Source organism: Vanessa cardui, chromosome 9 (genome assembly GCF_905220365.1).
Source record: "Vanessa cardui chromosome 9, ilVanCard2.1, whole genome shotgun sequence".
NCBI classification, from domain to species: Eukaryota; Metazoa; Arthropoda; class Insecta; order Lepidoptera; family Nymphalidae; genus Vanessa; species Vanessa cardui.
In genome coordinates, this window is record NC_061131.1 from 8449860 (window position 1) to 8474079 (window position 24220).

General features: G+C 30.7%; 1 protein-coding gene across 7 annotated transcripts; it reads right to left on the reverse strand.

The window, feature by feature from the left end:
- Positions 1–526: 526 nt before the first annotated feature.
- On the reverse strand, positions 527–18266 carry LOC124532294 (extensin). 7 transcript variants are annotated; one of them, XR_006966635.1, is made up of 11 exons: positions 18138–18266; positions 17720–17823; positions 15294–15434; positions 10406–10509; positions 10017–10181; positions 6660–6718; positions 5477–5839; positions 3625–3820; positions 2481–2599; positions 1921–2029; positions 527–1377 (listed from the first exon to the last, which is right to left on the reverse strand). XR_006966635.1 is itself a non-coding variant. In XM_047107126.1 (10 exons), exons 3-10 carry the CDS (start codon positions 15413–15415, stop codon positions 1258–1260), a joined length of 1248 nt encoding a protein of 415 aa, XP_046963082.1. In that variant the 5' UTR covers positions 15416–15434; positions 17720–17823; positions 18138–18264; the 3' UTR covers positions 527–1257. The 7 variants fall into 7 exon arrangements, 6 of the variants coding, with proteins under 6 accessions (XP_046963082.1, XP_046963088.1, XP_046963086.1 ...); XM_047107126.1 differs by lacking the exon at positions 1921–2029 and having other exon boundaries at positions 18138–18264; XM_047107127.1 differs by lacking the exon at positions 527–1377 and having other exon boundaries at positions 1919–2029.
- Between the last annotated feature and the right edge of the window lie 5954 nt (positions 18267–24220).

A 24220-nucleotide genomic window follows, 5' to 3' on the forward strand; every position in this document is an offset into this window, starting at 1 on the left:
TTTTTTTAAATGTGACTTTAATTGACCAAAGCTTAGAAAGAGTTTATGAGCTAGTCTAGTTTTATACTATTTTATACTGATTTTCCCTTTGTTAATTAGTTAAGCTACACTTCCTACAGCATTACCTGTTATAATTTTTGACTTTTTGCAAGGAGGTTTTAACCATGTCGGTAAGTCGTTTATTGTATCTTATTATATGTAGTCCTCATAAAATAAAGAAAAAACTCTATGAATACTTTTAGCAAATCTGAACTAAATTTGTTATGGGTTTTAAACCTACGGCTTCAAAGATTGAGTCCTAAGTGCGATTAGCGAATGTTATTTGTTACGTATTCTGATTAGTGACTCTCATAACGATTCTTGACTGCAAATTATTTTAGTACTTTGCTGTGAAAGTTCTAAAGACGAAACAGCTTAATTAACGATACAGGCGTCTGATGCCTCTTATGTAGCTTTAAATGTAATAATAACTAAATATGCTTTCATCGACAAATGAATACAATTCATATTAAAAAATAAAAACACATTGGCTTTAATAATGTTTATTAAATAAAATATAAATGACACTTTGAATTAAAAATACATTAAATTGACCTATTTATTTACACATAAATTCAGATTTCATGTTGACTAGGTACATACACATAAAGCTTAGCCAAACACAAAAACCTTGAGTCAACTTTGATTGTCTTAATAACAATTTAGAAATAATTCCGAGGCAATTTTTTAAATCATTGTTACAGAAAATTTTAGATTTGTTAAAAAGCTTAAATTCGCAAATGTTCGCATTTTTAAAGCCGCACATGCATGATGTGTACATTCACATTGATCGTTACATTATTAATATAAAATTAGAGTGAGATAATGATATTTAAGCGCGATATGGTATTTTTTTACAATTACCTTACAAGCTACATAATGATTAATATGTATATAAAATAAATAATACCTATATTATGTACTGATTGTGGTTTTATCCAATCAAGCACATGCACGAAGACTTTAATACACAAAAGCCTTTACAAGTACTTAAACTTGATGTCCGTGTTAGGACAGCCAATTTTAAACATGAAGATGACACTGATGATGACATTCGAATTTCTATTGACTGTATTTTTTTATTTTAGTTTAATTTGATTATAGACAAATGAAATTCGAATCATGATTAGAGAGAACTAACATTAGCACCATACCATAGGAACGGTGTTAGTGAGCTTTTCTGTGACAATAAATGGAGATATCCCTATACATTCTACTTTAATAAGATGATTGTCCTGACTGGTAGTCGAAGTGTTGTGTACCTGGTGGGACGCGGTAGCTGGTGTAACTGTGGTTTAAGGCATGTTGCGAGAAGAAGGAAGTGTAATCCTTTTTCACCTGTAACATCGAGTTTAACATTAGAACATTATTATTATTATTAAAAATGTTCTGATTATTTTCTTCAATTAGCCGTTAAACTAGTTATGTAGTACAAGTTTAACGCTTAATTATAGTGCCAGCAGGCACAGCGATAGCGTATGAGGCCAGGATAAAATCTGTGAAACACTTTCACAAATATAGCCAGTTTACATGCTTTATAGCCTACATACTTGCGAGCATCATTGAGCTAGTAAGACGAGGAAAAAATATATTTAACGTTGATAATAATATCCAATGACTACATTTAGCGACATGCAAGTGACTGATCCGAGTTGGTAAGCTTCTGTAATGTCAAGCCTAATTAAAATAAGAGAGAGATTTAATTAATGTTTATACGATTCGAATGTGTATAGCCAATTAGGTATGTGATTCTAAATTTTAATTTTTCTATAATATCTAAACGCGTTAGCTTGTTACGTCTACCGATTTTTTTTAAGAAAGTGCTTGAGTTAATAGAAGTATTTTGACAAAACAGTCACACATGTCCGTAGCATCACTTACTAATGGGATATTAAAGGCCGGCATTTACCGACTAGCAATCGAGTCGAAACGCGACGGAAGCTTAGACCTCGTTCATGGCAAGTAATTCGGCAAGCGAAAACTGCCGCAGCTAAAACAGATAACGGTTTCGTTCAAAAATTTAAGAATCATTACTTCTCCCTAACTCTCGATACATAATTTCTTTTAATTAATCAATCGTTTGATTATTTTTTATGTTTTCATTATTTTGTTAGTATTGGGTACAAGAAAGCTTCGGGTTAAGCACTCAATATGTACAAAGGTTGTCATTTTCTTGTTTAAAAAAATATAGTCATTACAGTCTAAATTACAAAGGATTTGTCATGTACTGATTTTAGTGGTGAACATTAAAATCGGAGCCAGAAGCTAGGCTATACTTACTGCATTCTTAATTACATGAAGAATATCAAGAAACTCTAACATATTAATATTATTTCAACACTTAGATTGTCGTATAAAAAGCATTCATGATATATTATGACAATTGAAAAAAATGCCTTGCTTAACATTTCAAAACTATTTTAATTGAATAACGAATTAACCTTGCGTGGCCTGCAAGCAGGTCCTTTTGCGAGTTGCCTCCTCGCCTCATTTTCTGCAGCCACTGCCTCCTTTACAGATTGTGGCGGCCACTTCTGGTCCCCACGCATGTTTATGCCTCCTGTTCAAAATAAATAAATATTGTATATTTTAAAAGATAAAAACTTAATCGAAAACACTAAAATCCTAATAATTTTTATTGTCCTGGTGACTTGTAATATCACTTTTTCCTTTAAACTATAAATGTTTGTCAAAACTTATATTTTTAATCTAAACATCACCACATCCTCACAAAAATCCTACGTAATATATGTTGACAGATTTTTTCAATTAAAAAGTTAAGTATAATAAATTCTATAATTAGTGACTTATTTTGTAAAATCGATTTATAGCAAGCATTGTAGTTACCGGTGCGCTTACGAAAAACATTTTGATGTTTGTTTTAGTATTCCATAAAGTCAAAGAACGATATTTTTCTGGTGTAATATGAAAGCTTTTACGTGTTACGAGTCACTTTTGAAAAGCTTTGCGGAGACATATAAAAAAGCAGTTTTAAAAACAATATACCTGCATCGACGAAGTGCTGTGTGCGAAGTTGTTTCGAAGAAAATTACATGCTTTTATACTGTTATTGTAAGCTTTATTACTTGCAGCTTCAAAGGCACCAATAAAATATACAAGATTTTTAATAATATGTTACTACGCAAATTCAACTATACACTTTATGGTTGACAAGTTTAAAAAAAATTCTAGAAAATCAAATTAAAAAAATTAATGTCGGTTGAGAAAACAAATGTGGTTATTTTAATGCCACCTCCGTATCCCTATTTCTATTTGATATAATATTTCAAATCCGTCAGGATTATTTCATATCATAATATTCAGTCTACAAGACATTTGTTACATATACGTATACATTGTATTGTTAACTGTTTTCGTTTTTTTTGTTTGTATTTTAATTTGTGCCGAGAGGGTACATATTATTTCGCCAATGTCACGAGAGAATGCAACTGTTTTTTTCATAGCTAAATCATTTCATGGTAAAAATACCCGGAAGTAAGGACAATCTGGCTTTGGTCCCATGTTATAAAGAAAGTTGTTGCTATTGGCTAACTATATTATGATGATAAATAAGTTCTATTATACCTTTGAACGAAGCTGTAGCGGGTTGGCTAGCAAATACCGGCGAAGGTTGCTGGTGTACGGGAGGTTGCGGGCGCAATGTTATGGTTGTCGGTGGTGGTTCAAAGGGTTTCTGTTGTGGTTGGTACGCAGGCTCTGAGTACTGCGGCTGTGGTGAGTATTGCGCTTGCGGCGAATACTGTGGTTGATTGTATTGAGGCTGTAAATTGTGAATAACAAGTTCGATATGAAATTGTAAATTTACTGTGTTACTTGGAAGCCGGATATGTTACTGTAGATCTACCAAAAAATGAAGGATAGATACAAAATTAGGGCTCAGTAATAAACTTGTAAAATGTAATGGCCCAATATTTATGATTACTGTTACTATTTTTAACGCCTCTGCCTGCCCTTTTTGTACTGAAGATTAGTTTCTTAATAAATATGGGTACAATCAGATCATTTACCCGATTTGTTTGATCGTGACTATATTTACAAGAATATTGTGTGTGACAAATATGAGAATGAAAGGAAAAATTATACACCAAATATCAGTCCACAATGTAAAGTAACTTATTCGGTCCTGTAATTGTAATTCTGTTCATATTTTTAGTTTTGATTAATACATATAATCTCATATTAATAAGTCATTTTTTAATAAGATGTACCACTCAATAAAATTATATATATATATATATATATATATATATATATATATAGATGATAAAAATGCGTGCAGTTAGTGTTGGTAGATTTTTGTGTAGGAATATCGACCAATAAAATCTATTAGTGAAATATACAGTAATTTAATTCTCGGTATTCTTGGTAGAATTTACATTATGAATCGATGGAAACTTAAATTAAATCTTAAGTTACGATGTGTATACCAATGTGTTAAATGTGTCAAAAATCACAAAATCGATACTGGGAATATATCTAGGTTATATTACATTATCATAAATATATTTAATTAATACTTAAGATACATTATGTATATATGTTTCTATTTGGTATCACAGCGTGGAAATGTCATACCGCTGGGTTTCCTCGCGATTTTTTGAATTCACAAACAGTAGTAAAATTAATAATTAGCTCGATTTAAAAACATAGAAACCCTTCGGAACTTGATTTTGCATTCTTTGGTTATGATTCACATGTTCCAATCACTGGGCAATCTTGTAATTTATGTGTCGTGTTTACCATTTAGATTACTGGCACTTAAAGGTGTGGTTTTAAGTGTACTGAAAAAACTCTTCCATAGGTAAATATATCTTGTATACTTAGTTCGTTTCTGCTTTTCTGTCGCCTATCATGAGTGTTAAATAAATAAATAGTACAAATGTAAGTAGAGAAACTGTTTAATGGGTATTACCATATATTTTTCAAAGTAATACCTCGCATTGTTAATAACGATTGCACATAAATTACTGTGAGTAAAAAATTATCAAGTGTTTCATCTAGAAAGTAGAACAAGACAATGAAGTCTTCTAATCGACGAAGTGAATACCGTCGATACAATGTGAATAGTCTACGAACATTGCTTGTCAAATCAACAGTATTCAATTGTACTTACTACACAGTAGTGAGCACAATTGTACCTGATGCGAAGCCATTCACTTGTTCACTGTAAGCTACTGTAGATGTTATTATATAAAACGACACAAGTTACTTTATATACAAGACGTTGTTGGCATGCTTTTACAATTTTCATTTAAGCTGTAATATGCGGCCTAATGAAAAACATTCAGAGATTATCGTTGAGAAAAATATTAATATAAACATTTTGCATAGAGCTACAAAAATATGAAAAGGTAAATAACGTTGTCATGAGGTCATGCGTGCATCTTCCGCGAAGAATCTGAGACGAACACTCTACCTGGGGGGAAGTGGGGGCCGGAACGGGTGCCCAGCGGCTCTGTTGTTGGCGGTAAGGTTGCGCGCTAGGCGATAGTGGGCCCTGGCGATAAGACGGGGCGACCGGGGAGGCGGTTACACCTGGCCCAACAGGGATCAGCTTACTTAGCCCTGTGGGTTCTTGACGCCGTCCCTCACAGTGAGCAGGTTGCGACTGAGCCGCTTCGTAAGACTGGGGATACTGGTTTTGGGGTTGGACTTGGGGAGGTTGATATTGAGCGTGGTATTGAGGTTGTTGCCGAGGTTGTGGAGAATACTGTTGCTGTGGGGAAAATTGTTGCTGGGACGGAGAATGCTGTGCGTTGTTGTAGTTTGCAGGACTCTGCTGTAGGGCATAAATGTAACAATGTGGACTATCCTTTTTTATTTACATATAGAGTAATAAAATAATAACATATTTTAAAATATCAGCCGTAAAAATAAAAATAACATACACTTAACTAATGAAAACTTGACACTTTTTTTAATAAAAATAAAAATAAAAATTAGTAAACCTTATGAGTATTTTAAACTTTAAAATATATTTATTAAATCGTAATATAAGTATTTATTTATTTTTTTATGTTTTATAATTTTATCGTGTTAAGTATTTTTAATTTATGTGGTAAATTTTTTGCACAATGGGCTTTGGGATCCATCAGATATTCTACCGCCAAACTGCAACAGTTAGTGTTGTTGTGTTTCGGTTATAAAGGTGGAAGATTCACTATTTATATCTACAGGCATAAGGGACCGCGTCTGATTCTTCCAGCTCTTAGTTTGATTGGGCACTGGGGATGTATGTAATGTTTATGAACAGCGCCAATGTCTATGGGTGGTGGCAACCACCTACCATCAGGGGGCCCATTTGCCTGTCCGCATATTTGTATTTAAAAAAATATTACAACCAATATTCGTCTAAAGTGTTTGTGGAATATTAACAAAATTTTTATTATATTTCATCAATGTGTAGAAAATATTTTTAAATAATAGTTTTAATATCAATCGGTATTAATATATTTTTGTACATTATATCTACTTAATGGTTTGTTTTAATCTTTCATGCTATTATTGTGCAATCTACGTGTAAGCTAATTATGTGCAGCTGTCTTCTATAACTTTTTATCCGTATTTACAAAAAGTATGTAATAGATATCAATAGTTACCTGCTGCTGATGATATCCGTTTGTTTCAGGCGCTGGCGGCCACACTACTTTCTTTTGGCCTGCAACAATGTTAAATAGTGTTAATAAATATAACAACTGACTCACGGCTATTTTGTTGTTCTAGGACAAAAAAACCCAGAAAATGAACATTTATTTTCATAACTATTGAAATAGTCGATGTAAAATGATAATTGTATCTATCAGCACGTACAATCTGGCTGCTTGCGATGTTATCTGGAGATCACACATTCAGTGTACAATGCTGAGTTACTTATTATGACACATTCTGCTTTAAATTAGCTTGGCCCAAAGTGTTTTTGGATTTGCGCCAGAGGATCGAAGAAAAAATAACAGTTTTTCATTTGTGACGAACATTTATATATGTGCAAAGTGAATTTAATAGAGGATGCGGGTCTTTGAAATATGATTTAACATGAAAAATAGCAAGCAAAATGCATGTAGATATATTTCTCTAATACGAATAAATCAGCAGCAATTTGTTTTTGTATTTCATTCGAATCCACTCTTTAGTTCATATTAATTTTGTTCTTTCCGTTGTATCGCCAGGCTTACATGTCAATGTAATTGATATCTTGTAAAGAAAGTGATATATTTTTCTACATTGTAAATTTGCTCAGACGATTAAAATAAAATTAAAATTCACCCTAAATAGAATAGAAACGAAAGCTTTTAAAAGTGTATTGTGTTTTTGTTAACATTTAATGAGACTAAGCTATGAATTCCGTTCAATATCAGCGACGGAAGGCACCCGCGTGCATACAGGGGATTCTTGTGGCAATGGAACTTTTAATCACATTAAAATTTCCATTTATTTATTTTTCTTTGTGTATGTTCATACCGTAAACTAAAATAAAGTCGTGTAACAAAAAAAGTGCAGTGCATCTCAAAGAATTTTGATAAATATTATTTATTATTATCAACATTTTTCCTCTAATATGAATAACCGTACGACCGTATTGCACACTGTAAGTAAATAATACCGATGGTATATCAAAGCAATTTCGAATATGCGAGACTCACGGTATTAAGAGGCACGTCAGTCTTGCCGCTGGCAGGTCAGGACTACGTATGAGTTCTCGATTCTTGCCAGGTGTGTAGGCGCGGAAATATCCAATACATACACCTATTTCGAGACACCACACCTCTATGATACAGTTCTTGTCTCTTTCGCGCTTATCTTTTATATAAATAAATACTTACCTTAATATAATTGGCATTTCTTTATTTCAGGATAGAACAAACTCATTGAAATATTACAGTTGATACACATAGGTAACTGTAAAGTATGTTGTATGTATGATCTTATTTTTTGCAATAGTCTACTTATAAATTTCTACATGATTCAGCTATATGTAATTTTGGATGGCTCGGAACCGTAAACCTTGATTCAAATTGGCGGCTTTGTTGTCCTTAGATTATTATGATACATGGTCATCATTCTTAATTATCTAGCCCATTGAACCTCCAAATGCACATAAATTATATACAACATAGTTAATGCTGACACTATCAGTCATAACTATTAGGGTAAACTTCTCTCGAGTATCTTCTAAGGAGTATTTATGAGGATCGAGACACTATTCTGTGACAGATGTTTTTTTTTAGTACCTACTTAGCTCATTGACTCATTGTCATTATATTTGGCATAAAAACAAATGACACGCGACGTTGAATCATCATTCGACTGAAATAGTGATTGTTCACATATTGCACTTATTTAAATTGTAATTTACGTACCTATTGTGTATTAATTCTTTTCAAAAAAATAAATTGATTTTTGAAGCAAAAAATACCTAGATCTAAATTGAATGTTAACGAAATGTATATAGTATATTCCAAAATGTTTTCTGTAATATATTTTTTCAGTTTTATTTTGTCCTAATTATGACTGTATAGGTATAAAAGTAACTGTAATTACAAGGTTAATTGGCAACCACATCATGTCATGCAATATTTATAATAACATTAATTATGTCAGCGTAATTATTTGAGATTATAAAATTATTTTTAATCTATTTTGGGGTTGATATTTGGTTAGCTTTATTAGAGATTGTATATTTTACTTAATAATACATTTTAATATCCATAGATAAATTGACATTTAACGTAGAATTAGTCTTTAAAATCACTGGATTTGTTACCAACTGGAAGTCTTGAATCTCGATATATATTTACTGTGATTTCAATATCAACAGATAAAGAGGAAATCATTTTAAATATATATTAGATTTGTAAATGTATTAGCGGTGTAAGTGTTCACGTATTGAAGGCAACAGGTATTCGCTTGCAACTTTTCAGTGCGTTTAATATTAGCCATTGATTCATAGAACGCTCGCAAAAGTTATCGCGAGGGTTATCAAAAATAGTTATGCGTTACGTCATAGGAAACTTATTATAGACAAGTGTAATTGATATAATTTAGAAAAAAATATTATCACATTTTATTTGTTATATTACATATCTTACCTTAGCGTAATAACCAAATGGCCGTCTTATTAAGTTTAGTACTACAACACTACTAAAAAAAGTTTATATCATTTCTAAATCATAAATATTTTCGACTTATTTGACTTTCCAGAACGTTTATTACAGAAATATTATCATCATATCAATAATGTCATATACGAAATAATTAACTCAATTATCGTATATACCAATATTATCCACAATAAAATAAGATCTTAAAAATATTTAATAGTTAAAATGATGTTTCAATAAGAATAAAATTAGTAAGGAATGTAAAGGGACAAAAATTTAAAACGGTATTAAAATTAAAAAAAAAAAACACTTTACCGATCACTACTGTGTCAAACATTTTCGTTGAGTTTCGTTCGCACTTAGATATCTACTAACAATAACAAAGTAACGCAGGAAGTCCACGTACAAAATATTTTAAAATTCTTGCCAAGCCTTTCTTACGGCAATGATCAATTTTCACAACAAGTAGTCAAAAAATGACGTGTTATAATGACAGTAGCTTTTGAGTCAGTCGTATTTATTATTAGAATATTAGGGCATTAACTTTTAGGCTGAAATAGATTAAAAACAAACTGTTGTTATGTTCTATTATTTACATTGAAATTACAAGGTTCAAATTGTTTCAGTCTGCAGTGTCGTATTAAAACATCAAGGTTTATCTCGCGGATATCATGTTTATTTTTACATCTTATTGCACTTCGCAAGCAACATACTTGTGACTCAGAGACGTTAAATGTGTGCTAGACTACATGGACTCGATGTATCTATTCGAATTAAATTAAATACATTAATTTTTCATTTGTTACATGTGCTATGTGCGAGTGGTATATTAATTTGATTCTCCACCACCAAGGGTACCTTTAGAAGCCTTCATTAGCTCTGAATAAATATATGACGTAGAGTTGACTTGGCCGTTCCAACAACGGTCGGATTTCGTCTTTTTAGGCGGCCACACCTGGTCAAATCTTCGCTTGGTGAAAACGAGATTCTCCAATATCGCCTGGATTTGGGTGGGGTCTAATTCTGACAAAGCATTGATTTGAAAACGTTAGTAGGGACTTTGAACCTCAATGCCACTTAATAACCAAAACATACGTCTAAAGTATTAAATGTTTACTTTAGCCCTACATATTATTGAACCATTATATTGAGCATGGTATAATTGAACCATTTCATTTTTGTTTCGATTATAAAATGGCATTGTATATAGAACAAGTTTATGTGCTGTATGATATTAGTGCACTTACTTGGTAAGCCTTTTCGGTTTCGTTCTTCTTCCTCTAGCATACGCAGAACGGCTGAGTTAGCGAGATTTGCCGGCTTGTCGGTTACAGGGTTGTTAAAGTCAATACTGCAAAAGAACAGCAGTTTTATTTTTTCTTTATTACTAGATATCATTACAAATTATTGACAAGATCGTTCGATTTTTCGACCAAAAATTTATTTTTTTATCATTATTACTATTTCAAATAATTTAATAAATTGACGGATGGGCTAAGTTGATGCCACTAGCCTATATTAGAAAAACCACTACATCGTTAATTAACCACCAACCTAAGATGCTATCTCTTTAGTAACTGTAGTTACGCTGTTACTAAGGCAGATTTATTGAATGTATAAAAATGAAAACCTTGGATACAAAAGATGTAATAAAACGTGTAATAGAAATTTTCTCTGTATCCAATGAATAAATTTCCAATGGTATTCAGAAAGTCGATTACAAAAAGGTAACTTTATAGAGCGATACAGGAAACTTGTCGTGGGAAATCGGCGCAAGAACTTGTAACAAAGTGTTGATTGTATTTCGCAGTTTCGAATTCTATCAATCTATACGAATGGACGATTAAAACAAATTCTAATCAGAGCCTTTAATTAATTCCATTGTCCTTAATTACGTTTTCAGGTTGGAAATTTAACATTCTTAAACTAATTTATTAACAAGAAAAACAAAATAGGTGTCATAACATTAAAAAGATATTCCTCTATATTATAAATATTTGTGTAAAAAGTTGACGTTTAAGTTTGACTAGAGAATTATTTTTTGGTAATTGAAGTTAAAAAAACATTTAATATAAGATACATCAGTAACAAGAGAAAACTGTTTCGTCTCGGTTCCACATATCTGCAGTACGGTAATAGCATATCCAAAAATACGGGTATAATTATTTACTAAAGCTTCCATAAATCATTGCAAAAAGAATATACCGAACACAGACATGTTCGTTTGTTTCAGAGAACATTAGCTGTCGCCTGGATACTTTGATTAATTTATTATATTACTGAGACCAAAATTATATGAATTCACTATATTTGTTCTCGTACTCTACAAAAAATGTAATTTAACTTCTCAGTAACTTTATGCGTATTGCAAAATATGATTATGACATTAATTGAGTTTTATATATATTTTATTATTTATATATTTTCCAGTGGTCTTGTTCTCACAATATTTACAATTGAGGTCATATATGGAATCAGGTTTGCGTTCACCTCTCAGTACCTTTATTGGTAACGAGATCGTGTGTCAGTGTCATATAAATCATTTGCGATGACACAATATAAACAAATACACTATTATTATAAATAAATATTAAAACAATAAATAATCGCATGGTAGGGTGTTATATTTAAAAATGTTTAAAATGTATTTTTTTTATTTTTATTTATCATTTATAAAATAATCAACGTATTACATAATTGGCAAATATGAATACTAATTTTATTAAGAAGCCACCTTATATCTCTTGGGTAACATATCCTTGCATTTAATTTGGAAAAGATTTATTGCACCATAAAAAAAAATTGTTTGTCTATAGACCTACAAATTTTAGTACATTTTTTTGATGTATACATAAAGTTTTGACAGCGTTGGCCGGGTAAGTTTTCAGCCATTTTCCAAAACATTACATAAATGTACAATGTACGGAGATAAAAACAGAAAGCATCTTTTAATACCATTTATAGATATTTAAGAAAAAAACACTTTAATGTCGGGAGTTTACCCATCACCGAGTTTTCACCCCATTCTTTCTCTAGAGCAAATATCATAAACTTTCAATAGTGCATAATATTATTTCTAAAATATCATGCTACGATTAATTATATTGATCTTATATATATTATGTTATAAAATACTTACGTATTCCTTTCAATAACCACGGCCATATTGCGTTACCAAATAATTTTATTAAATAATTCTTTAATAATTAATAATTTATATATTATTGCCGTAAAAGCACCCGCAAGGATTTTTCTTAACTAGGTCTTATTATAAAATTTAATGTATTAAAATAACTGTAATAATATTTTTTTTATTGGTTTTGTTGCATACTAGAAAACAATTTAATATTTATAAATTGGAAATACATTTCTAGCGCAATAATTTATGACACATACTTTAAAACCACAATATAATTACGATTTAAATTATTAGATTTTTATTTAAAAGTTAGTTTATAATTTTTCGCGTAAACGCATTACTATGCGTCGACAGGCCGTACCGTACTGCGCAGGCGCACACGCCGCCGGCCGCTTCGATGTCTAGTGTTTACTATATGACTGATGTCTACACACAAATCTTTTGTAATACCCCGGTGAAAATTGTATCAACGGTTATAATAAACTATAATGACAAATTCTGCATACATATTATAATGTTATATAAACAATTGCAACCATTTAATTATATTATTATTCCTGATTACAATTCAATATCACCAGGCGGCTCGCTGGTGTGAAGTTAAAAACAAAAAGTAATCAGACTTTAATGTTATATATATAGAAACTTTTTATTACTAATTAAATAGATTCAATGTATTTACTTCATAATAATTCATTTTCAACTAAGGATTTCGTTAAAATTACTTTAGTTAGCTCTATAAAGATTAGTAAGGCCAGATTTACATAAAATATTCGCAATATTAGCATAGATTTAGATAAATTAATTTATCGTCTCATAAAGCAATATGGGAATGTATGTAATGCAAACGGGAAGTTAAATTTCGTCGACACAAATGTCAGTGACCTGACACTGTCGAGTGAAAACGCGCGTGACGCCAAAATGCCTATTGAAGCATCTATATAATTCTAACTATGCATCCGTGAAATAGTTATGTATATGTACATATATATTAAGTACATTTATAGTATGATAAGCTGTACTTCAACTTTCATGAAGACCTGTCAAATCGTTTTTGCATAATTGGGTAATAAATATCCAAACAATAACAAACTTTCACATTTATAATATTTGTATGGTTTTATATAACTTTACATGTATCTAAATGTCAGCTTGTTACTTAATTTTTAGCCAATTGCTTGAGATTTTACGAAATGTATTGTTGCCAGCGAAAATAAAAACTAGCTTATGAAATATTTTATTCGATTATTTTAAAGTAAAAAGTAGTCTGCAGCTTATATTACCTCGCCTGTATATTGAGCAATGCAATGTTCGTCACATTTTATGTTGATTACTATTTAAAGTATATTGTCTTGATCGCAATACATTAAATGTGCCAAATAAAATTCCAATGCGTCATTATGATCAAAGACTGCGTCATTATGCATTTTATATTTATATCACCTTTATATTTTCTTCAAGAGAATCATTATTTGTGAAGTATTTTTTATTAACTTTTTTACTTTTCTTCGTCTGCAGAGCAACGTTACTTTGTTATGCAAAAATGGGGCCAGTGAATAGTTACAGTGAGAGTCAAAAAGCTTAAATAACATTGGCAGCGCTTCAGAATTATTAGAACTTCGTATAATATAAGCACTGTCTATGGGGAAAGGCGCTCGGTTTCTTTAAGACCCATTCGTCTGCTTTTGAACCGCTTAAAGAAAAATACTTTTTTTAAACGGAATTTTAACAAATGATATCTTTTAAAGTATATATATGTTGAAATAACAGATATGGCAGTATATGAATTAATTGCATGAAATTAATAAATAGTGATTTAATTATTAAACTAGTAATAAAATATTTAAATTATATGCATTTCTAACTAATAGTTAATTGAAAATAACGTTTGCAAGACAAGGACACAATGTCCTTGACTGTTAAAACAGAAACCGTTGAACACGTGTTTTTGTCTCAAAAATAGCTTCCTAATTGTATCGCTTTATTGAATGAAATCAGATATGCAGTCTTAACTATTGAAACGCAAATAAAAAATGGTCTTAAGCAAATGAGTACACTTATGATAACTGATCTTTTTTCTTGCTTTTAAAAAGTGATATGTTTAAATTGGCGTTATTCTATGTACAATACTGCTAATAAACAACTAAGCGTACAATTAACTTAAACACATACTTTGATATATTGTAAGATTTACTTATTCCAATTTGAATATGCGAAACTATATAGATTAATTAGACACTGTTGATAAATTTTATATACGCTGATAATTTATTTATTTGCATGATTTAATCATATATAGGCAAATACATGTTGAAATTTTATTGTGAGTAACGAACCAATATGTTGTTTGTAAAACATAACAAGTACCCTACTTTTCTTCTCATAAAGAATTGAGAATTGTCGCCTGTTGCATTCATGTAACTGTTGTAAATGTTAATCCTTAGGTACAACGTAGATTGTAAGAGTAGTAATTAATAAGAGTTTATATAGCTTATAACAGTTTAGAGAGTTAACAGAGTTAGTTTTATTTATTTATTAGAAGTAAGCTTTCCTTCTACTTAATAACATTTTAAAATAAAAAAAATGTATTGATTTTGACAATTCATTGTTTAGACGAAAAAGGATTGAAACTAAAAAAAAAATGAAATTTATGAAATTCCAAATACGAAAAACGAATGTAAAGGCATGACAACGAACAATATCTATTAATTAATTAAGAAAAACGGTGGGTTTTTGTGTAACGTTACCGATCATATTTGACATCGGGTACACGGTTAGTTTTGAAATAAAGTTTCAAAACAGAAATGAATATGTAACGCAGGCTGGCAATGCTCTAGTATTTAACTACACTATATTTTATCTTGTGTGGACTTTGCAATGTTCGTAATATTTAAAGTTTTGCATTTGTGTTCGCCCTTCAAAGGCTATTTGTTTAGGCTTAGTCGGACGCTAACTCTCCTTTAGGTGAGAGACCAGGTATTGTTTGTATTACAAACCCAACAGTGCCGTTGTCGAGGTTCTGTAGGTGCTTGTTAAGTGTCTCCTTGATATTTTGTTGGGAGTACAAGCCGATGGGCGAGTTGAATTGCTTGTGCACTATCTTCGGACCTGTGGCCATTTTGAAGTCGTTCGTTGCGCTGAAAAATAAACGTGTCATAAATATGTGTTTCTTTCAAGTTTCTAAATAAATATTTTTTAAGATAAACTGTAAAATCATCTTTGAAAAATAAAGAAAAGTCGGAGTAACGTAACATTAGATGAAATGTACTCATAATAAAAGAATAAAAACACAAACGAAAATTATGATATGGTGTTTTTATCATATTATTTAGAAATAATCTGATATATATAAGAACAAAATTCTGTCAATATTATCCTCATTAATTGGAAAGATGTTTTTACGTGTTAGACATAAGAAAAATTGGATTGTCAATTTTTATCCTCCTCATGAGGTAATTTTATTACGCTCTCGTAAGATTCATGCCTCGGGTTAGAGACGAAGCTCGCCGTCTTATTACGATTTTATTAGCCCTGGCACCAACGACGATGGCTATAATATTTTTTCCGAAACACGTGCGAGACAGGTAGCTTTGAGAAAATAACTTACCGATACAAGCATATTTTTACGTAGGAGTGGAATATTATTTGCTTATTACAAATCGATTAATTTGATAAATAGAAAACACAGTTTAAATAAGAATCAATGTGTAATTGTAGGAATTTTTGGTAGGATTAGGTTTTAAAAATTTTCGAGTAAAAGTTAAATATTCGAAATGACGTTTTGGATTAGTTGCCTTGATGTTTGATGATGATGGGTTTTTTTTTCATTTAGTGAAGATTATGTCTTAAAATATAATCTAATTATCAATACAGACATTGACGAAAATTAATTTTGGAATATAACGATATTTAGATCTAAATGATTTGAAATCCGTCCAATTTATTATATTGCTGATAACGATTTCATGGAACTAACGCCGCTGTTATCTATCTTAAATTTTTACTTGTTTGGGATTCCTTGGCTTGATATTTATATAATTAATTTTTATAATTAGGATAATTCTAATAAGATCTTCGGTTTTTATTGCAATACAATTTATACTCCATTATACACATAGATACTCAAACTAATGTAAAGAAATTTTGTTATCATAAATGTTTCGTACTTGCACGTCTATTCAGATAATAATTCAACGAGTGTTGCGGAAAATGTGTGGGCGCGACTAAAAAAGTTCGCGTTTACTGCTGAAAGATACGTTATTTAAAGAATACGCCAACAGACGATTCGATTTTTAAATATAATACACCAACATGTTTTCGCTACACAATTAAGATTATCAAGCTATGTCTCTATCTTTTCTATCTCCATTGCTTTTAACGCATTTCATTTCGCGATTTTTTTTCACCATCTGTTCATATTCCTAAAAATGTTGTTTTCATAATGACAGCTAAGTTCCTTATTTAAATTTTTACTTTGTTTAGCGTATCCATTTTTTTTTCTATTTTTGGTAAACAATCAAACGCATCGAAATTGTCATGATCTCATTAAACTTCATCAATTTGTAATTTATTTGAAAGCAGTTCTTGGATTGCATTACTTACATGTATAATTAATTTGGCATGTCCTATTGCATTCTTAAAACTATGAGCTATCATGATGTGAAAGCTAAATATATCTTTTTAATCAACACATTTTTATTCTTCGTTGTATTTGTGAGAATGATTAAGAAAAGATAACGAAATATTTAAGACAAACCCTTTTCAATTTTATCAATATAGTGATTTGTTGAACACATGTACCCAAACAAATTTAAATGCCATTATTAAGATGTATGTTACATATATCGGAAATATATATGCATCATTTCTGCGTAATATAAGAAGGCTACGAAAAGTAAACAAAGTCAAGGATCTTTCAAATATTATATAAAGTTTGAAAAATGTATGACTGGAATAGCTTAAATGCCAATACAGCTGTTGGTTGAGACAAGGTTAACAATACCGTCATCAAGGTTGAAAATATTTCTGTCGTATCATCCGGACAATCACATGTACAAGAATAGTTTTATAATATTTTAAAATACATCTTATTTTTTAATGTACTACATGCTACAATGTAGTAATAATTAATGTGTTCCTCTAATACGTCTATCGTTAAAGTTATTAAAGGAAATTACAACATGCACGCTAAAGTTTTCTCCACGCTGACGGAGCGCATTCTACCTATTCGTGAAAATGAGACGCGCTATTTTCAGTATCATGAAGTAATGTTGATTATTTTTGTAACAGAATATTCGAGCGCAGAGTTAGTCATGGATTCGGACGTCGTCAGGTGACAAACGAATGAAAAAATCACATACGTCTAAAGCATTTATTAGTGCAAATGTTACATGAAGCGTTGAGCTTTATGAGTCAATAATACCTTGTGCGGCGGAGAGGTTCGTGCGAGCGACGGCGGGGCCGGACTCTAACTGAGCTCGGGTGAGCGGCGCGCCCACACTGCGGCGCGAGAGCTTGCGTCCTCACCTGTAATGTTTCATGAAATTCATAACACGTACGACTACAATCTACATTGTTTCATTTAAATATCGTATAAAATATACCTAATTAAATTTTGTAAAAGTATTATTTTAAAATAATCTAGTGAAATATTTCAATTTATACCGTATAAAAACAACTTTAAATAACTGGGATCTCATAATTTTATAATTTTAAAACAATGAAATAGTTTAATTATTATATATATAATTCGTTTAAAGTATATTATTTTGTATTTAAATATAATCTACAGTCGTTAAATTTTCACAAAGTTTCGGTTGAAGTGGAAGAATTTCTCTTACCTGCGAAAAACAAAGCGTCGTGTTTCACAATGCTTTCCTTGAACTTCAACTGTCGTGCACTAATGACTGTAATGAGCTGTGACAGACAAGCGTCTCTGGTAAGGACGGCTTCTGGCCTGCGAATGAACTAGCACCTTCTATCACAAAATATGCGACAATTTTATTTGCTATTTTTAACCAAGCCAAGTATATGAAAACGAAACGTAGTTTTAAACTATTTCAATAACATTCTAATAAACAAGAGGGTTATTGCTCTCTTTTTGTTTCCGGTTCAACACAAAGAAATAATTAGCTTGGATACTAAACAACGTGTATATATATTCATAACTTTTTATTCTAAAGACGTTTCATTAAATTGCGAGTAGTTATTGCCTACAAATGTATAAAATAGTTCCAATAAGTAAATCAAGTTTTGAAATAATAATGAATAAATCTTAATAATAATATGACTTTTGATAAGAATTTAATATACAGATAAAAGTATATATTAGTTATAATATACAGATATAAGTATAAACATATAGATAAAAGTTAATGTGTTGAAAAATAAAGGAACATGTGAAAAGCTTGATATTTTTCAAAATCAATCAATCGAGAAGTGTACCAAAAAAAAAAGGAAGGAAAAGTAAATAGAATCCCATAGCAATATTTTTCGTAGTGAAGAAGAGAAAATTATTTTGTTATCGACCAAATGATTTTAACACTAACTAAGTTAATTTAATTTAAACTCTAACACTACAGACTAAACTTTTCTATATTATAATTAATTATTAAAAAAAACTAATTTTAGTTTTTTTAATAGGAATGTTTGTAGAAATATTTTCTACATTGTGAATGGAAAACATTGGAATTTTAATAGAATATTACAAATATTTGCTCATAGTAATAATTTATTACATAAACAGAATTTGAAAACAGTAATTGGGTTCTTCTATTAATTATTAGCGGCAGTTTGGCTCCCAAGTCTATACTTGATATGATGAGATATTGCTTTAGTTTTTCAACTCATCTGATACTGATAAAACGTTAACTATTTGAATGAAGAAAGAAATTGTGCGAATACAGACGACACTAAGGATTTTCACGTAAAGCTTTTGTTTTTATTGAAATGATATCGCATAAAAACATGTTCAATACAAACACAAGCTTTGTTCAGTGACTAAGTCAAAGTATGAAATATTGTTTTTTATTTATAGTAAGATAAAAATAGACAAACAGGTGTGATGTGAAGGTAACGCGATTCAAATAGGTACTGATCGTATGCAAAGTCGCTGGCAATGTTGCATGAAATGTTGGTAACGAGAATCCATGGTCAAGACCGCTATAATCCATTATATTCCAACTTATAGAGTATACATATAACATGTACAGATATAGTGTTTTAAAGTTTGTAAACACATACGTATTACAAATCGATGCTTTGGACTCGTATACTTTAAACATTATCGATACTAGTTTATGATAACATTATAAATGTGAACGTAAACGACCAAACCGCTGAACCGAATTTCATGAAATTTTGTATGAAGCAAACATGAACGCCGAGAAAGGAAAAGGGCTTTTTTGCCTAGCACATGAGTCGAGATGGCCCAGTGGTTAGAACGCATGCATCTTAACCGATGATTGCGGCTTCAAACCCAGGCAAGCATCGCTGATTCATGTGCTTAATTTGTCTTTATAATTCATCTCGAGCTCAGCGGTGAAGGAAAACATCGTGAGGAAGCCTGTATGTGACAAATTTCATAGAAATTCTGCCACATGTGAATTCCACCAACCCGCATTGGAACAGTGTGGTGGAATATGTTCCAAACCTTCTCCTCAAAGGGAGAGGAGGCCTTTGGCCCAGCAGTGAGAATTTACAGGATGTTGTTGTTGTTGTTTGTTGCCTGACAAATGACAAATACAATATAAACACCTGAAAACGCGAGCAAACCCGCGGGCATCAATCATTATAAAAATGTTACAAAAATCAAGCAAGTGGGCTACTGATAGTGTTCATCTTTGCATTAGCACTTCACCGTAAGTAATATAAACTACTTCTTACATTGTCGATGTACCGCAAATACTGTGTCTATGATGTTATGTCCCTTGTGCGTATAATTATAGTGTCTCACACACTCAATACTTAATAACAGGAACAGCCATGCAAAGTTTTGATTGGTATAGTAGAATAACTGGTAAATGGTAACCGGAACAAACCCCTACCATCGGTAAAATGTAATAAATTTATATTTTAAGTTCGTAATGTTATTTGATATATAACGGTATTCTTTCTAGAATATTCACATAGCTTTTACAAACATTTTGAAATAATTGATAGAAGCAAACAAAAACAATTGGTAGGTATATTAAAAATAATGAGAATCAAAGTAAAAATAGATCTTTAATAGATTAAAGTTGACTGATAAATATATTATATATGCGATAAACAGATATACATATATTGATCCCTACTTCAGATGATTTCTATAGCACTCAATACCCTCAGCACCATTGTAGTTTACTCATAAAAAAACTCGTACTTTTGCCAGAAACGAGTATGTAGTCTTGTCGACAGGTCATCTATGCTCTTGACTTTCGTTTGACATTTGTGTCCTTATATTATTTATTATATGTTAATATAATAAAAACGAACAAATACAAACATGCTTAATAATTTCTTAGTGTTATATTATTTATAAATATAAATTAAGTCGAAAAATGTGGAAAAAATGCACATAATAAGCTGAGGATATAGAGAATTAATAAAAATAAATGTACATATAATATTCAACGCCCTATAGAACACTCCATAGTAACTATATATTAACGAATTCCGTACATAAATAAATAACTATTTAATCATCAAAAGTAATATAGTAGCTATCCCATGAATTAAAACGTTTTTTCAATTTACTGATTTAGGTACAACTATATGACAAAATGTACCAAGAAAGTTTTTGGGTACAATTTGATTTGAAAAAAAAAAGACACAATTATAATTTAAAAGTTTATTAATAATTATAGACCAAACATGATTTCAACAATATGAATTGCTTTCGTAATTATTCCTGATTTACATTCGTTTTCACCTGTTTCAGTCTGTATCAGCTATACATTTTGTTTTGAAGCTTGCACTTTCGTAGTTTTGACTTGTTTAAAATAATTATCAGAATTAGAATAACAGTTGCATTACATAATAGTAACATCATATAATTTAATGAATGTATACATACGTTTTAAATAAAATATAAATCTGCTTCAGCTCGTGCATATTATATGCCACACCTGTTTATATTTACAATCTTCGTTATAGAAATAAATCGCGAGTATCTTAACCCCAACGCTACACATGGCAAGGTTAATCCAACAAAAATTAGCTGGGTCACATGTGTGATGGGCGCAAATTATAAAAACTTTATGTTTTGAATTTCAACGAGATATGAAGGTATTTTTTCTTAACATTCAGGTAAAAGAAGAACTGTAACCCTTTTTTATATAAATTATTCAGATTTATAAATGGAAAGTGAAAATATAATAATATTAATAAGTTAAAATAAAGTCTCTTAGTTACTTAATGCTTGTCTTTTATATGTTACATACTAAAATCTGTAACAGTATATAAATGTTTGAGGCCCACCATTAGAGAAGAAGATGTGGAGCAAACTCGAACTTACTGATCGATCTCGCTACAATGTGTCAGAATTTTATCCACCGCAACAAGGACGTTCCTTAAGACGTTTTGATTATTTTCAAAATCCAAATCAAAATATACTTTATTTAAGTAGGCTTTTCAAGCACCAAGTCTCGGAATATAATATCAATATCTGTATACTTTTGATGAAGCTTCTTGCACCACTACTCCAAGGGCAAAGCGTTTCGACAGCAACATTATATACCTAACATAATAATATAATAAGGGCTAGTTCGTTTTTTGCCCAGAGGATCGGAATTGCGATTCACGCGGTCAAGATTTACAGCAACTAGTTTTAATTCATATTTGTTTATATTTAAGCAATTAATGTTATTAAATCTTATGTTAATAAATGGTCCTTATATCTGTATAACATTTTTATATAAGTATAAATTGTATAAACAAAAACACGAATTACTTTATTATCTTTAGTAAATAAATGTCTATATATTTCAACTACATATAACACCTTAACGATACGCTGTTTCTGCGCTAAATTTAGTAAGGATTATATGATAAATAACCAAAGCGACTAGCAAAAGTCTTTAGTTTTATAAATATGGAATATAAGAAGGCTCATGTTTATGACAGATTGACATCCACAATTTCTTCCAGCGAAACTATAACCTGCAGACGACGCACGTATAGTAAACGCTTCCCGCTGTTTACGAATGTCAAAATTATAGATAGAGTTGTTATCGGTATTATGTCAGATTTCTAATTCGAACTATTAATATGACTTCAAATACGAAACTACGTATAAATGTGCATAATAAATATAAAACTAACTTTACGTGGGTAAATTGTGTTTCAATTTTTTTTGTAGGATGATTGACTGTCTAATGTGCCAGATACATAGTTATTAGCCAACTAAATGCTTTCAAAATAAGTTAGAGATACGAACTATTTCTTATAGTCTTTTGATCAAATATCTTGACATAATTTATGCTTCACACATACCATTATGAGGCTGAGTATATCTAGAGGCACCTATCTAGTGTATAGTTCGTTAATTTCCACAGACGACGACTGCAGAAGAACATAATTATAAACTCACCACTCGAATTGGATCAATGCAATATAAAGTATTGTCGTTTGATGGTGGACTAAATTATCATAGATTTGACCTTTCCAGTCGGGCTTATAATAATCTAAATATTGTAGAAGTATATGTTTTAGCTTTTTTTCTTAAAATAATACTTCACATTTCATAGTAATAATATAAAATAAAATCAATGTACAATAATTATAAAACAAAGCAAGTTAAAATATACCATATGCTTAGCTTTATTTTTTTATACATCGTTTTTCCTTCACGGTGAAATAAGGAATATGTATATCTGAGAAAAACATTACTATATCTTTGTATTTCTGTACTATATTTTCATTCTGAGCAAATACAATTTCGATAAACTTGACAGATCTTTTTGTTTAACATCTTAGTTATTTAAATCACTCATACTGAAACAAAAATATAATATTATTTGAAAATGTGTGCGTGTGTGTGTGATTACACTGAAATGAAAATCTAAATGTTGAAATACGTCGGACACCTTAATCCGAACTCATCAACAATTTAAAACTAATATCAAATATTTCAGGGATCAAAAGTTGTACACGTGACTTAGTTGATTGAAAGCTTAATATTACTCCCATAGTGGTTTAAAACAATTTTTGAGTAATATTGGGTACACGATCGTTTACTGTATATACTGGTGTTAATATAAATATGATTTACACGTTTTAAATGTAAAAAAAACAAAGATACGTCTATAGTCGAGAATATAATTTATATCTACACAGATCAGTACTGCAACGTTTAAATAATTGATAAGTCTCGTTTTGTTCCATTACACATATGTATACGCACAATAATAGACTGTAAATTTTCTTCTGCTGGCTGAAATTCCTAGACCTTTTGAGAAGAACATTTGTAACATATGCCACTGCGGTGCTCCAATTTGGGTAGGTGAATACACAAATGGTAGAATTTCGTTGAAATTAGACACATGCAGGTTTCCATACGATGATTTTTTTTCACAAATTACTTTAAAATTCCGCGATACTTGCCTGCGTTTGTACCCGCTATCATTGGTTAAGATGCACGCGCTCTAACCACTGGGCCATCTCGGCTCTTTGTTCTATCGATAAAATAAAACGTAATTATAAAATAATTAAATCATGTTCTTTAAATAACCATGCTTTTCAAACCCTAATCAAATTATTTTATAGAATTAAAGAAATAAAAACAGCTCTAGCAAATATTAAGTGTGGCATCATCTTATATTAGTGTACTTCGCGTAAAACGCGCTTATCTCCGAACTCCAGAAAGCTGTGTAGGCTTATTATAATTTTGGTAATCAGCAAACCTTCCTAGATGACAGATCTTTTCAGCTCAATCCTTAGTATT